At 40.9% G+C, this 16,979-nt stretch overlaps 2 protein-coding genes across 2 annotated transcripts in view; one reads left to right on the top strand and one right to left on the bottom strand.

The window, feature by feature from the left end:
- The window catches only part of LOC131202556 (sodium-coupled monocarboxylate transporter 1-like), a 31,440-nt gene extending 23,758 nt beyond the window's left edge, over nt 1–7,682 (top strand). Inside the window, exon 15 of the mRNA XM_058191660.1 lies at nt 7,590–7,682. Coding sequence (XP_058047643.1) covers nt 7,590–7,682 — 93 coding nt within the window. The remainder of the gene's footprint in view (nt 1–7,589) is intronic.
- Nucleotides 6,521–16,979, bottom strand: part of ANO4 (anoctamin 4) — a 71,745-nt gene continuing 61,286 nt past the window's right edge. Inside the window, exons 23-26 of the mRNA XM_058191396.1 lie at nt 16,243–16,390; nt 11,613–11,732; nt 8,740–8,845; nt 6,521–8,063 (exon numbers count right to left, since the gene is read on the bottom strand). Coding sequence (XP_058047379.1) covers nt 7,872–8,063; nt 8,740–8,845; nt 11,613–11,732; nt 16,243–16,390 — 566 coding nt within the window. The 3' untranslated portion in view covers nt 6,521–7,871. The remainder of the gene's footprint in view (nt 8,064–8,739; nt 8,846–11,612; nt 11,733–16,242; nt 16,391–16,979) is intronic.

The following is a 16,979-nucleotide window of genomic DNA, read 5'->3' as shown; positions in this document are numbered from 1 at the left end:
ACTGGGTAACATTTACTAAATATATAGGTGTTAGATTCAAGATGTTTATCTAAACTATATCACTCTACTGAACTTCATGATCAGATCACAAGGCAATTTAAATAACCTTTTTACAATTAGATCATAATGAATTAGAGCAAGTGGATTTTGGGTATTCTCCAACCTTACTTGGAATTTAAGGGTATATATTAATAGAGCTGTGTAGATTTGATTTTAGTAAGACAATTTGAAGAATAAAGGAATGAAAACATAGCAATTAACAGCAACAGACAGAAGTAGATGTCACAATTTTTTCCCCTTGGGATCACATGGTGCTTGCAGAGTTCAGCCTCTGCTCAAGAAAAGCATAGTACCTGCTTTAAAAAGTTCCAGAAAAGTACTACATTTCTGGTTTTATATACCTTGATACATTTGGAATCAAATCTGAAATGCTACATATTCCATCCTGATATTTTAAACCTTTAACTTCTGTAAGTCCTTGAAGAATTGACTTTTCATTTGAGCATTGGGCTTCATTGTAATGATGGAAGTTGTACAAATGGAGTTGCTCTCAGTTACTTTACATCTGTTTCCTGCTATTTTTTCCTTGTCAATTTTGCTTTTGGTTTTAGTATTGTATTAGCTGATCAGAACCTGAGTTTGTAAGATGGGCGGCCACATAAATCAAATTGATAAAGAATGCGGCCTTGGTAAAGGAACAAAGGTAGAATAGAATAGAATAGAATAGAATAGAATAGAATAGAATAGAATAGAATAGAATAGAATAGAATAGAATAGAATTCAATTCTTGATTTGCCAAATGTGATTGGACTCACAAGGAATTTGTCTTTGGTGCATATGCTCTCAGTGTACATAAAGAAAAAAAATATATTTGTCAAGAATCGTAAGATACAACACTTAGTGATAGTCATAGGATACTAATAAGCAATCAAATCATACTAGGAAACAGTAAAAACAGTATCAGTTGTAAAGATACAAGCAACATAGACACCTAGAGAGCACCTGGAGGTCCAGTCGCTCCGAAGCTGATCGGACACTAGTTAGGACCTATTCTAGGACCTACCTAGTGGCAATGAGGGAAGCGAGGCGCTCCTACGCCTCCACCCTCATTGCGTCGGCAGATAACCGCCCGGCCGCCCTGTTTCGGGTGACCCGCTCTCTCCTACATCAGGAGGTGCGGGATGACCCTTTGCAGGGATGAGCCGAGGAGTTTAGTGGTTATCTATACGATAAAATCGCTCAGCTGAGGGACGGTCTGGACCGAATTTGGGATGATCCAAGCGAGGGAGAGGAGGCACGTCTTGTTGAGCACATTTGGGATGAGTTTGACCCTGTGGCTCCCGAGGACGTGGACAGGTTGTTGGGGAGGCTTCACGGCACGACATGTTTACTGGACCCGTGTCCTTCCTGGCTGGTACTGGCCACTCAGGCGGTGACACGAGGCTGGCTCCAGAGGATTATCAACGCTTGTTGGACGGGTCTTCCTGCCGCCTTGAAAGAGGCGGTGGTGAGACCCCTCCTTAAGAAGCCCTCTTTGGACCCAGCTATTTTGGGTAATTATCGTCCAGTCTCCAACCTTCGCTTTGTTGCGAAGGTTGTAGAGAGTGCCGTGGCGACAGCTGCCCCAACACCTGGATGAAGATGTCTATCTAGACCTGCTCCAGTCCGCTTCCGACCCGGATACAGCACGGAGACAGCTTTGGTCGCATTGGTGGATGATCTCTGGAGGGCCAGGGACAGGGATATTCCTCTGCCCTGGTCCTATTAGACCTCTCAGCGCGCTCAATACCATCGATCATGGTATCCTGTTGCGCGGTTGGAGGATTGGGAGTGGAGGCACCGATATCGGTGGTTCTCCTCCTATCTCTGACCGGTCGCAGACGGTGTTGACGGGGCAGAGGTCGACCGCGAGGGGCCTCACTTGTGGGGTCCCACAGGGGTCGATTCTCTCGCCTGCTGTTCAACATCTACATGAAGCCGCTGGGTGAGATCATCAGTGGTTTCGGGTGAGATACCAGCAGTACGCTGACGACACCCAGCTGTATTTTTCCACCCCGGACCACCCCAATGAAGTTTTCAAGTGCTGTCCCGTGTTTGGAAGCTGTACGGGTCTGGATGGGGAGAAACAGGCTCAAGCTTAATCCCTCCAAGACGGAGTGGCTGTGGATGCCGGCACCCCGATTCAGTCAGCTGCAGCCGCGGCTGGCTGTTGGAGGCGAGTTACTGGCCCCAAAGGATAGGGTGCGCAACTTGGGTGTCCTCCTGGATGATCGGCTGTCGTTTGAAGACCATTTGACGGCCGTCTCCAGGAGGGCCTTCCACCAGGTTCGCCTGGTTCGGCAGTTGCGCCCCTTCCTTGATCGGGATGCCTTATGCACAGTCACTCATGCGCTCGTTACCTCTCGCTTGGATTACTGTAATGCTCTCTACATGGGGCTCCCCTTGAAGTGCGCTCGGAGGCTTCAGTTAGTCCAGAATGCAGCTGCGCGGGTTATAGAGGGAGCTACGCGTAGCTCCCATGTAACACCGCTCCTGCGCAGACTGCACTGGCTGCCTGTGGCCTTCCGGGTGCACTTTAAGGTGTTGGTTATGACCTTTAAATCGCTCCATGGCTTAGGACCTGGGTACTTACGGGACCGCCTGCTGTTACCACACGCCTCCCACCGACCCGTACGCTCCCATAGAGAGGGACTTCTCAGGGTGCCGTCCGCCAAACAATGTCGGCTGGCGGCCCCCAGGGGAAGGGCCTTCTCTGTGGGGCTCCCACTCTGGAACGAGCTTCCCCCGGGTTTACGCCAAATACCCGACCTTCGGACATTTCGTCGCGAACTCAAGACTCATCTTTTTATCCGCGCGGGGCTGGCTTAAATTGGGATTTTAATGTTTAAATTTATTTATTTTAAACGGGGTTTTTAGTATGGGAAATTTTAATCATTGGGCTAATTTAAAATAAGTTTTTTAAATCGTATTTTAAACTTATATATTGTATTGTCGGTTTTATTATGCCTGTACACCGCCCTGAGTCCTTCGGGAGAAGGGCGGTATAAAAATCAAATCAAATAAATAAATAAATAAATAAATAAACATGGATATAGCCATAAGTGAGAAGAGATAGGTACTAGTAAGGATGAGAAGAAGAATAGTAATAGTCTTAGTAGTTAATTTGATAGTGTTGTGGGAATTAGTTGTTTAGCAGAGTAATGGCATTTAAAAAAAAACTGCCCTTGTGTCCAGTTGTTCTGGTGTGCAGTGTCCTATAGCATCACTTTGAGGGTAGAAGTTGAAACAATTTATGTCCAGGATGTGAGGGGTCTGTAGATACTTTCTCAGCCCTCTTTTTGACTCGTGTAGTATACATGTTTTTTCTGCAGCTCTAACTATCCTTTGAAGTCTGTTTCTGTCTTGTTTGGTTGCAGAGCCAAACCAGACAGTTATGGAGGTACAGATGAGATTCAATAATTCCCCTGTAGAACTGAATCAGCACCTCTTTATAAAGATAATGTTGTTTTTAATTTTAATCTCTGTATAAAGATTATGTTGTTTTTAATTTGTATTACATTTGCAGTCAGCAAAACAGGTTGCTCCTGAACAAGGCTGATTCAGAGGACAAAACAGAAAAGAAGAGCATTTCTATAAAAAAACTTCTGTAAACGAAACCCATAGAATACAGTAATGTAGAGCATATAGCAATCTTTGGTTTTTACTCAGTTATATTTGAAGTGGAAAAACTTTTTTATTTTTCAATAATTATTGAAATTATTTTGGTTATGTTCTTACCGATTGTCAAAGCATAAGCATGTTTTTATGGTAAACTAAATTCTATAGAAATGCAAAAGCAAAAGTTTAATATATAACATTCCATTATTTGTTGAAGAACCTTACATTTGTTTTATTTATGCTTTTATGTAAAACAGTTAATGCATTGATGAATTCTAAATTTTGAACATAATTTTTACAATATTGTTAAGTGACAAAATATTCACAATATAAATCACAAAAAGAATTTCCTTGTGCACATGGGTATGTTGTGTTTTTTTGTTTTTGTTTTTCATCTCTTTTCCAAATAAACTTTTTAATTTACAATGCATAAAACACATTCCACTGACTATTATGTGGCAGAACTATGTGATGGAGGTTTTATTTTTAATGAAAGCTATTAAAGGAAGTTGCAAATGGTTTTGGAAGACTAGTATGTTGAAATTACAATCTTTACCATTCTGTGCATATGCACAAAATAATTTTTTAGATTAGTGCCTTCTTAGATGAAAATTGATCGGTTATGCATGTCTTTCAATTGTCAGTGTAAATATACTTGGTTTATGTCTAGATTAAGGTTTTTAAACTGTGTTCCATGGAACATTGAATTCCACAAGAATTTGCGCCTACTTTGTGAGAAATTAAGAACAAAATTCATCACAATTTCCCCAAGATACAACAGAAAAGATGGGACATCAACTGAAGCTCTTCCTCTTGATTAAAAGTTTTGGGATTTGTTTATATCCAGATATCCTAACAGGTTCCTCAATCTGGAAAAAAGTTTGCAAACATCCTCTCCCTGGTCCATTTAATTTTTGCAATATCTGCAATTTCCAATGCGCATTCTCTTGAAATACCTAAAATAATGAAAATTGAGTAACATTTTCATGTTTTTCATTTCTAACAAATTAATAGATACTTAGGAACTCTTTCTACTTTTTGAGAAAGCCCTCAATATTTTGGAGTGTTAATAATAACAAATAAGAGAAACTTTGTAACATTCCTCAATTGTATTACAAACAACTTGACCAGCGTAAAACAAAAGTAATGAAGATGCAGTTAGAGGACAAATGGCCCTTTTGGAGGACCGGTTATTTTGGATTAGTGTCTTCAGTGGCTAAGCATCAGAGATCCTACTCACTCTTCTCCGTTAGGTTTGTAGAGTTCTGTTTCAGAGAACTTGTATCCTGTGCCTGAGCCACCCCCACTTCCACTTCCTGAGGAACTTTTCTCTGCTGTGCAACACTTTCTTAAAAAGTACTAATGGCTAGTTAACAAGCTCTACTCTGTGACCTTAATTAGTTGTTTCCTACACTGGCACTGCTGCCTGAAATTAATAAGATCCCTGTCTTGATCTTCATAAGTTAATAGCTGATGGATTTTGCCTTGCAAGTGTATACTAGGCAAACAGCCAGCCTTATCACTTTCTTTTCATGTGAATTCCATATTATGCACCTTACTCGCTTGTTATTTCTTCCTTTCCAATGAATGTAAACACAATTTTCTTCTTGTTAATCACATCAGCATTGGGGTGAGCAGTCCAAAGGGCAGGGAAATGTCACTGGACTGGAGCCCTTCAAAGTAACAACTCACAGTTAACCATCTTACTTTGAGATGAACTAATCATCTGGGAAAAAGCTTCTTCGAGCTCTTTTTACTACTTGGGAATAGAAAGGAATGAATCCCACTAGAAATGTTTTCAGCTAGATAAAGACTAAAAGATTGAAGACTGGATATCTTTTCTATCATCTTGCATAGCAAAATCTTAAGATCATATAATCCATAAAATACAATTTAAAAAAGGAATAGTAAACAACATATACCATTCTTATAAATAGTACATAAACAAGGCAATTAATAGGAGGAAAATAAAGTACCATAAACCTGTCAATAACTATCGCAATTAAGTTTTTTAAAAAAATCACCAAAAGAGAAACTACACTAACAAAGCCTGGAAGATTCACACTGGAAAGACATGCTGGAATGACCACCAGATTACAGGAAAACATTGTGGTTTTGTGCTCACTTGGGGGATGTTTTAAGGTGCCAGATAATTATTCTAATTTTGGGAGCAACCAATTTCTTAATATAATGTGGATTTAAATGAGTAATGTTTTAAAAGAGAAAATCATAACAGACTTTCATAAAATATGTTTTTTATTCTTTGAAAAATAAACACAAAAGCAAAAATTTAATTCATAACATGTTTTAAAATTTATTATATAACTGTAGGAATGCTAAATATAGCTTTATGATAATAGTATTCTATAAGTGTAAAATTGATTTTCATGTTTTTTTTGGTATTTACAAATAAACAATATATACAGTACATATTCATCAATGATACATAGCATTTCCTTTAAAAATTGCAATGCAAACAGTATGTCTAATGTACATAACAGTAAAAAATACTACTATAATACCGTTTCCCCGAAAATAAGACATCCCCTGATAATAAGCCCAATTGGGCTTTTGCGCACATGGCAGTAAGCACGTATTTCAGGGTTCAAAAAAACATAAGACAGGGTCTTATTTTCAGGGAAACACGGTATGCTTTTAATCAGTGATAATGTTATATATATTTCTATTTCCAAACTCAAAAATGTCAGATGAAACAACACAGAAAAGAACAATCAGACTAAAAAATGATCAAGGGTGTATACGTTAGGTTTATTTGACTATTTTTTTCTAGATTCAAAAGCAATCATATACAGGCTGCCTCATTATTCCAAATAATAAACTCCTTGAAATGTTTTGCCCCATTTGCTGTTTTAAAATTGCCCATGAATTGACATTGCATCATTTCCACTTTCCTGAAGACAGGGTTCTCAAGGAAATGCCAAAAGGAAAAGAATATAGGTCTGCTACCTCCCCAGCCCTACACAGCATAAACAAAAATCAGCTGAGCTTTCATTAAAACTTTTATGTTAATAGTTTTTCTTTCCATCTTTCTTTTCCAGTTAAATTATTAGGGTGCATATGCCTTTTCTATATTAAATGTATTAGTTAAATGTAACTAATCCTGAATCCTTAAACTTGTACTATGATTGTAATATGGTTACTAGAATGCTAAAAAATAAGTTTCAATTTAATTTAAAACTGGATAGTTAATGCAATATATATTTCTCTAGTTTTTTTCTTCTAGCTTTTTGTTTTTTGGCAGCCTAGGAGACATAATCAGATTGCAAATAAGTATCTTGGAGATAGGTATCAGATACTACTGAGTATGCATGCCATTCGCCTCTTCCTCTCTATCTTTGGAAGAGGAGATCCACGCATACACAGTAAACAGGGAGAGTTGGTCATATTTCCAGACCCAAAACTCTTGGCAGAAACATGACATATATGTCAAAGAAAAAGAAGAGAGATGCTAATATCTATACAGTATCCTGGAGCCACATGAAGTAATGCTGGTGAAAATTCTTCCTTGAAATATTAAAGAATCCACTTCCTCTGGAAGAAGCACAACTACTCTTTCAAAGATTTTAAATGGCTACCAGTGTGGGTGCCTGCATTTCCAGCATAAGTGTGGCCTGGGCATGCACACATGATGGACAGGCAGCCACTAAAAAGTCTTCAAAGTACAGGTACTTCTTGTTTAGTAATCACAATTGGCACCAGCCAATCGGTAGTTAAGCGCAAAGCAGTTGTTTAGTGAAACTTCAACATTGCTTATGTTTCAGCATTCCTGTGCTTTACAGACCTGCAAACGTCATAAATGCAAGGACTGGTCGTAAAGTTACTTTTTCCATTATAACTTTGGATAGTTGCTAAATGAGGCATTCTCTAAAAAAAAAAAAAGGATTACTTTTAGTATGCTTATCCTTTTGCAGAATAGAGCCACTTTAATGCTTCAAGAACATCAACTGCCTTCTACAGATGCTTTGCATGGCTCTGAAAAAGATATTGCTAAATCCTATCCATAGCTGGATATAAGTATGTTATACTGTATCCTTTAATGAAAATACACTAACTGGAAAACGTGCAGGTTACTGATTTGTGTTCAGTACCCCTGTTCAACGTCCTCATAAAATACCCATCCGAACTTTTGATTTATTTGAAAAATTACAGAGAATTTACTTTACACCTGTATTTAGAAATGCTCATTCCGTTAGTTATGGCCATTCCTTGTGGTAAGATTTTCCATTTTTCTTCCTCTCCTTTTGTTCTTTTTGGAGGCGCTCAAGTTCAGCTTCATACATCATTTCCTGAATCAGATATTTTTCTCTTCTCATACGATCCCTTAGATCTTTAGGAAGATCTGGGATTAAATAGGAAATCAAGTGTTTTATGCAAAACACAAGGTGCTGTAAAAAAAGTTTTAACAGCGAGTTTACTAGCATGAAAACCTGAACACTTACGAAGTAATCTTTATTATTAATAAATTAATGGGAAAAATACAGTTGCCTTCACACACTCTTTATATTTCTGTATTTTCTTTTTTAAAAGAATCACTTTTTTTCTATTAACATCCTCACATCCCAAAGAACAACTACTGGTATCTATTCTTTATAGTACTCAAATAGCAATGTTAATTTCTAACTGTACTTACTAGTGTCAATTTATTTAGTTCAGTACAATAAAGAAATAGGAGGGAACAATCCAGATACATTTAAGAATTTTATTTTTTTATTTTAGTACTATTTAAATTAAATTTTAACATGTTTACATGTGAATTATCTGCATCCCTGGTACTATGAGCCATCATACATACAAACAACAGCTATTTTAAATTAATAGATTCACATAGGAGGATCTTGTACTGTGAATATATATGAATAGTGTTGTGAAAAAAACATTTCAGCAAGCTTTCAATAGATATTGGAAGAGAAAAAGATTGAGCACAGGAAACCAGAATTTATTATATAGGGTTAGCCTATCCAGTGTTAATAATATCAGCATTTTATACTTGACACTGAACTGAAGTGGCAGTTCAATCATTTTTAAGTTTTATATTTGGAAGGCTGCAAAACTGAAACTTACCTCAAAAACAATAATAAATGCCAATCGTGCAGCTAAGACATGCCAGAACTGTAATGTGTAACCATAGGGCACTGGAGAATGAGGGGGATCACGATAGTCTCTGTACCTGAAAGGACAAGCAGAAAAAAGATAAATTTTATCTATTAAAATGCAAAATATCTACTGAATGTATATCAACACTACTATGATATTAAGTCTGTCTTGAAGCCTTTGTTCACCATTGATCCCATTAATAATTGAAATTAAAGGTATTGAAAGATTATGGAAATTTCCAATATACTGAGCTTCCAGACAAACAACAAGATGATTTAAACCATTTATATTTGCATTTGCAGGTTGTTTGCCATAAAAGAGAACTGTATGACAGTTGTAAATAACTGAGTAGGTAATAATTTGAAGAAGAATGGCATACCAATTTTATCTGTTATTGACATCCCATTCCACTGAGTATGTATCTTTGTGAGGGACACATGGAATGATGAGGGAGAAAAGGGACACCTGCCAAGCTAGTGAGACCAGTCAGATCAACCATGGTAATCAATGGGTTAAGTCGTCATATGTCACAGGTTGCCACATTTATCTATGTAAATGTCTGATTTTTAGCTTACTACGTGTGCTTCTTACCTATTTCTTGTGTTTCCATCTCTCTTCTATTTATATTTTGCTCTTCATCTTTTGGTATTAAAATTCAAACACAGCTTCTGCATTACATCTAAGTGCTGTTACATTTTCATAACAGATTTAATGTGACTACAGATAGTCCTCAGGTTACAATGGCAATTGGAACTGGAAACTCCATCAGTAAGCAATATGGTTGTAAAGTGCGACATCACATGATCATGCCATTCAGTGATGCCAATTCTGGCAGTTCCAGTTGCCGCTGTTAAATGAAAACCACATGGATTGTTAAGTGGGGGCCTCCTATGATGACTGCAATGGTATGGTAGAATGTCTTTGGGAGAATAGGCAAAATGATGCTGTCTAGGGCAGGGGTCCCCAACCTTTTGGATCTCGGGGACCACTAAATTCATAATTTTAAATCCCACAGACCACTAATATGATCTGCCTAATGACTGGCTGGATGCGTGTGGCTAAGTGGTCATGTGACCGGGTGGGCATGGCCAACTTGATGTCACTCACATCGAGGGGTGCCTCGCTGGCCTCTCCCCCCCCCTCTCCTCCCAGCCATTCCTTGCCTGCCCGCTTGGGCTCCTTAGGGCCCTAACAGGAAGCAGTTGTTGGAGCTAAGCAGCCACTATGAGAAAGAGTTGGCAAAACAGCTGGCTCAGTTTATATTGGATCTGACCGAGAAGGAGGCTCGGTAGAAGCACCTCACTGAGGACTAGGACCATAGGCTTTCCAAGCAGAGGGAAGACCTGCGGGAGTGCAAGGCCAGGTACTGGCACCTGGAGGCTTAGTGGGCTGAGATGGTCAGGCAGTTCCAAGCCATGATGCAGTCCCACTGGATCAAGGCCCTCCAGCTCTTCGCCACCAGTGGCCCTTCCCTCCAGTCTTCGCCCAAAGCCCCACACCAGCAGACCCCAAGTCAGAATTTCTGCCTCCTTCTGACCCACACAAGAAGACCCCAAAGGTGAAGACTTTCTGCAGCAACACAAGCGTTCATTCCATGTATTCAGCCCATGGGCCGTACTTTGAGGACTCCTGATTTAGTGCAATATTAAAAAATGCAAATTTTTCTGCAGACCACCAAAATTTTCTCACGACCACCAGTGGTCCACGGACCACTCGTTGGTGACTAAGAGGCAGCATAGTCCATAAGAGACAGCATAGTCCATAGCTGCATAATAGGCAGAGAAAGGCTCAGGAAGGACCTTTTTTAAGGAGAACTGATGGAGGGACAATTGTACTTTCACACTTATAAAGTTCTGTTAATATAGTTTTACAATAAAGTAGAAATAGCTTATGTTTCTTGTGGGTCTACCTGGTTAAGGCTGACATTGTGACTTCTGATTTCCTGCTGGCTTTCCCATTGTCTTTGCTTGTGGGAAGCCAGCAGGAAAGTTGGAAATTGTGCTCATGTGACCAGTGGGACATTGCAAAAGCTGGAATTCTGAGGACCTATCCTAGGTCTCCCTTATTCAATGCCGATATAACTTTGAACAGTTACTGAATGAATAGTCATAATCTTAACTACCTGTACAAGTCACATCTTAAAGGCAGATACCAATGGTCTACATAGCTACTAATGTCTTTCATATCTGTGGGAGGATGTCAGAACAGGCAAGATGGTGATTGTAGTATGATTGAGGCTCTACCAGTTTGTATATGATTCAGTGTCATGCATATGGGTTTTTATCATGCTACAGCTACCTTGCCTGTTTGTCCCTCCCTGTGGATGTTAGTGGATAATGTTCAAGCTTTTTCTATAATAAAATGGTATCCAGTCAGCATTTTAGTCCTTTGCTTCATATGCACTACATTGGATAAATTAGTATTTTTACCATCCCAAATTGCTGATGGAAGTTGTGAGGAAGACCTAAGAATAACTCAGGAAAACCCTGATTTGATTTCATATGGCATAAAACACTTTTATTTTACTCAGGCAAGCATTTAAAGTTTTCTATTTCTGAAAATGGATTTTTGTAGGTACTATTGCTTTAGGTCAGGGATGCCAAACTTGCAGCCGTGGGACGGATGTATCACACACAGGCCACGCCCACCCCAGCTCTGCAAAGGGGGGAAACGTCGCAAAACATCACATGACAGCAATGTGGCACCGCAAGTTTGATACCTGTGCTTTAGGTCAATGTTAATTTTTTTTAAAAAAAGATGTATACTGATTGAATAAAAATAATGATGTTAAAGCAGTAAAAATTCTGATAAACATGCAGCATTTTCACACGTTTCTTTACCTGCAATATTTTAAAGATGCATCAGAAAGCTCACTTCCATTTGATGATGGCTCTGAACGATGTTCAAAATCAGACACCAAAAATAGTGATAAACTTGCATTAACATAGCCAACCATACACCTAGAAAGAAAGAATGATTTTACTGAGAAGTCAGCCTTCTTACACCAGATTCTGTAATAAGTACTTACAAAACCTCAGGTCCATATTACTTAGATCATTTGCTAACCATGAACATCCTAGGAAGAACTATTGGATTTAATTCTGAATTGATGAAAATAATACATAAATTATCTGCCAAGCTTCTGATCATTTACAATTGGGAAAATAAGAGTAAACATCTCTTCCAAAGCATTAGTCTGGTTATTTGTATGTTGAGATAAATATACACCAAAGATTTTATTATCTGGAAAAAACACAAAATTGTTCAGGTTTTTTAAGGGCTTAGGGGTTTGTTTTTTCATAAATTCAAGAGAAAAATACTGATTCTCCATTAAAATATTTATTCTGCAATCACATGTTATATAAAATTATTTAAAAAGATAAATAATGTCAATGGAGAACTGCACATGAGATTCTAGTTAGTATTCCAGTAAATGAAAACATTTATTTTGGTCACTGACCAATTTTTAGTTAATTTATTTTTAATACTGAGCCAAAGGGCTATAAGAAAAAGATACTTTTTTCACAGTTGGAATGAAGAACAAAGTTAACAAACTTAAAATTACAGAATATCCACCGGGCTCAATGGAATTTTAATCAAGGCTAACTTAGATTATATTGATTTTAGTTGAAATGAATGGGATGAACTGAATAGGATACACAGAATGCAGTATGGGTCCAACTATTTTTATGTTAGTATAAACTATTATAATAGATCTTAGTTAAATATTTATTTGTGAATATGCTAAATATATACTTCTCTCATGCTGATTTTTTTTTTCTGGAGCCAGGTGAGAGAGAAAAACGGGCATACTGGGTCATACATGGCAGGAGTAGGGGGGATCACGGGGGCTTGCGTGTGTATGCGTGAGGGTGGGGCATATAGAATTATGGGTGTGGGCATGTGCGCATGCGCATGATCCACCCACCCCGTCCGCCTCCTGGCATGCAATGACAAAAAGGTTAGCCATCACTGTCCTATGACAAAGCTGCAGTAACATCCTGTTGTGACCCAGGTTCCTGGACCCAGACTCCTGGACTCGGATGATTCAGAAAATGAGGGAGAAGACCTGGCAAGCCCTGTTTCTCTTGAGCCCTCTCCCTCCCTGGCACCCACTCAAAGGGAGGGGCCGGCACGGCCTGATTCTCCCGGGCCTTCTTCTGATTTGGCAACGCCCCAAGAACAGTTTTGGAGGGACGCAAGATTACGAAGGCTTGATCGACGTGCGCAGCAGCGGAAGAGTTGGGACAAAGCCAAGTCATAATTGTCATGCAGTGACATCTGCAGAGACTATAAATAGGAGGCGGGACTTCCTGGTTTTTGTCTCGGACAAAGCAATGAATTTGGCGAGCTAACTATTTCATGGAGGGAAGAATATATTCGTGAGTAATTCTGGCCTTATCTATAATTTCCTCGTTATCTCCAGAAACTTGGCAGGCCCGTGGGTAGACGTGGCCAGGACATGTATCTATGTAAATAAAAGGAAAAAAAGGAAGGCCTCTGACGGACTCTTTGCTGGGAGTATTGGGGGAAGGGAAACAGAACATTTTGTCCGAGACCTGACTAAAACATCTTCCACCAAAGATGGATCAGCAGCAGGTACAGCAGCAGTTAGAGCAGCTACACGCGGCTAATCAACAGCTCCAGCAGCAAGTGGCTCACTTGGCAGGCCAACTTGCTGCCAGGAATGTGCCTGCAGCCCCCCCCCATCCTCCCACTCCTCCTCCTCGTCGCAAGTGCCCGATAACCGTGCCGGATAAGTTTTCTGGGCAGCCTGAGATGTTCCCGACCTTCTTGGGACAGTGCTGCCGGCAGAAGCCTTGGCCGCAGCACGGGAGCCAGTGGACTTGCGGGCCCAGGTGCGAGAGGCGCAGCGCCAGGACGCCTGGTCGCAGCAAAGGAGAGCGGAGGTGGGCCCCACGTCTCCTTGGACCTTGGAGGAGGACTTACTCAAGTTTCGGGGGCGATTATATGTACCCACAGGACCACTCCGAGCCCTCGTCATGACCCAGTGCCACGACAACCCTGCAGCAGGACATTTTGGGTTCTTCAAGACCCTCCACCTGGTGACACGGACCTTTTGGTGGCCCCGAGTGCGGCATGATATACATGCCTACGTGACATCCTGCGTACCGTGCCGGCAAGCCAAGACCGCCACGGGGCCCCTCCGGGCTCCCCCAACCCTTGCCGACACCCGACAGACCCTGGGGGGCGATCTCTATGGATTTCCTGACAGACCTGCCGCCGTCCTCTGGGTTCACCACGGTGCTGGTGGTGGTGGACATGCTCACCAAGATGGCACACTTCATCCCATGCCGCGGACTGCCCACAGCCGCAAAACGCCCGCCTCTTTCTGCAGCACATCTTCCACCTCCATGGTCTACCGGACAGGGTGGTTTCGGACCGCGGAGTTCAGTTCACAGCCCGCTTCTGGAAGAGCCTGATGGCCGCGTTGGAGGTGCAGGTATGTCTGTCGTCATCGCACCATCCGGAGACCGGCGGGGGTACAGAGAAGGTCATCGGTATACTGGAACAGTATCTCCGTTGCTTCATCAACCAGCAACAGGACAACTGGGCCGACTACCTATCTCTGGCGGAGTTTGCTTTTAACAACTCTCAGCACACCTCTACTCAGATGACCCCGTTCTTTGCCAATGTGGGGTACCATCCGCTCTTCCTCTGGCACCACCGGACTCTCCTGTTCCCGAACGCAGACCTTCCTGACGGAATTGCATGCGGTCCAACAGTTGGTACGTCAGCAGCTGAATCGGGCAAAGGAGGACTACAACGGTCCGCTGACCGCTCCCGACAGGCAACGCCCCCGCTGGCAGTTGGAGACCGGGTGTGGCTCTCCACCAAACACCTCCCGTCCGACCGGCCGGTAAAGAAGTTGGACCACCGATTCATCGGCCCGTTCCCTGTCGAGGCAGTCATCAACCCGGTAGCCTACCGACTGACCCTGCCACGATCCATGCGGATCCACCCCGTTTTTCACCGGTCCCTTCTGGTTCCTGAGGCCACACCGAGTCCCCTTCGGTGCCCAACAGCACCCGTCACTGTCGCCGAGGACGGGTCGGAGGAATACGAAGTCCACAGCGTACGAGACTCTCGCTGGCTAAAGGGTCGTTTGCAATATTTGATCGCGTGGAAGGGATACGGGACTGATTTCTCCTGGGTAGATGCCTCCGACGTTCATGCCCCTGACCTGGTGCAGGCCTTCCATGAGCAGAACCCAGCCCGACCGCATCCCGATCGTCAGCCCCGGGGGAAGGGCCCTGCGGTGAGGGATAGTGTTGTGACCCAGGTTCCTGGACCCAGACTCCTGGACTCGGATGATTCAGAAAATGAGGAGAAGACCTGGCAAGCCCTGTTTCTCTTGAGCCCTCTCCTCCCTGGCACCCACTCAAAGGGAGGGCCGGCACGGCCTGATTCCCCCGGCCCTTCTTCTGATTTGGCAACGCCCCAAGAACAGTTTTGGAGGGACGCAAGATTACGAAGGCTTGATCGACGTGCGCAGCAGCGGAAGAGTTGGGACAAAGCCAAGTCATAATTGTCATGCAGTGACATCTGCAGAGACTATAAATAGGAGGCGGGACTTCCTGGTTTTTTGTCTCGGACAAAGCAATGAATTTGGCGCGAGCTAACTATTTCATGGAGGGAAGAATATATTCGTGAGTAATTCTGGCCTTATCTATAATTTCCTCGTTATCTCCAGAAACTTGGCAGGCCCGTGGGTAGACGTGGCCAGGACATGTATCTATGTAAATAAAAGGGAAAAAAAAAAGGAAGGCCTCTGACGGACTCTTTGCTGGGAGTATTGGGGGAAGGGAAACAGAACACATCCAAGTATATTCACTCATAAGAAAATTTTGGAAATAGCTTTCTGTATAGCAGAAATGTAAAATATAATACATCTAAATGGTTAATGAAACAAATGCTGCCTAGCTTATTCTGATTCAATCATATAGATATGTCATCTATGGTTGTTCAAAAGCCTATATAATAGTGAGAGGTTTATCTCATATAAAAGAAATATCAAAATAGAAATAATAGATCTTATTGGTGTCACAGAGGAACATTGTTTTATATGGTGGTGTTCTTTAATAGGACAATCACATGATCAATAATCTTAAACCAAAGTTATTGTTTAGTTATTGTCAGAATACTTGTTCTTTCTAAAAAGCTTTGTAGGCCTGCTTTCCCATATAAAAGCTAATAAAAGTGGGTTGTATTGGTGATTTAGTCTCCTTCAAATTGTTTTTATTATTTTTGCAGTGGAGTCAAACAGAATAATTTGGATGCAAAGAAGAAGCTTAATAATGATATTTCTCCTTAAATATCTCATTAAAAAGTTCATAGTCCTATCTATGGAAAACTGAATGAAGTCTTAGACGTGTTGCTATGAGGTTCTAAAACTGAAACTGCGAAAGATATTTGTATTATTTTGTAGCATATTTCTTAAAAAATTACTTTTGTCCAGCCTCTCCTTGACCAGCACATGGTCCATATTTGTAAGCATAAACAAGCCGTGGGATGAAATCTGAAGTCACAGCAATAACAAATGCATTTGTGATGACAGAAAGAATTCCAATGCCTTCAAGAATTCCATACCAGATTCCTAACAAAAGAAAAGAAGAGGCATGTCAGTTTCAGCTTCTGAAATTATTACCTAAATTGTAGCATTTATGCACTATTTTAATCAACATTATTTATGGCCCAGTTCTAATTAGGTCTACCAGACCTATGCCTACAAAATGTCAATACCAAAGATTTCCCCATTAGATGTTTTTTCAAATGAATTTAAAAAATCAGAATCTGGTAGTACCCATTGATAAATCTTATAAGTTTTTGAAATGTGTTAGTTGGAAAAGTGCTCCCAGACTCCTATTAGTGTTTGCTACCATAGATTAAGATGGTTATTTTCCTATGGTGTCTACAAATGTATTAAAACTAAAAGTTTGCCACCCTGAGTCTGACACCTACAACTCAACAAATCTGAAAAGCACCAAAGGAAATCTGGTTTACGGGATCCACCTTGGTATATCATGATATTCTAACATTGGACTATAATTATGATCTATAATGATGGTAGCACAATTATGCTATTTAAGAAGCTTGAAAAACAAAACGTGTTTTGTGAAGTGAATATGCACATACTGTTTCAGAATTTATGTTCGACATTCTGGAAGTGCTATGGCTTGGCAGAA

The sequence above is a fragment of the Ahaetulla prasina genome, chromosome 7 (assembly GCF_028640845.1).
Source record: "Ahaetulla prasina isolate Xishuangbanna chromosome 7, ASM2864084v1, whole genome shotgun sequence".
Classification (NCBI taxonomy): domain Eukaryota; kingdom Metazoa; phylum Chordata; class Lepidosauria; order Squamata; family Colubridae; genus Ahaetulla; species Ahaetulla prasina.
Note: the sequence above shows the minus strand (reverse complement) of the source record. Positions and strands in the feature narration are given on the sequence as shown.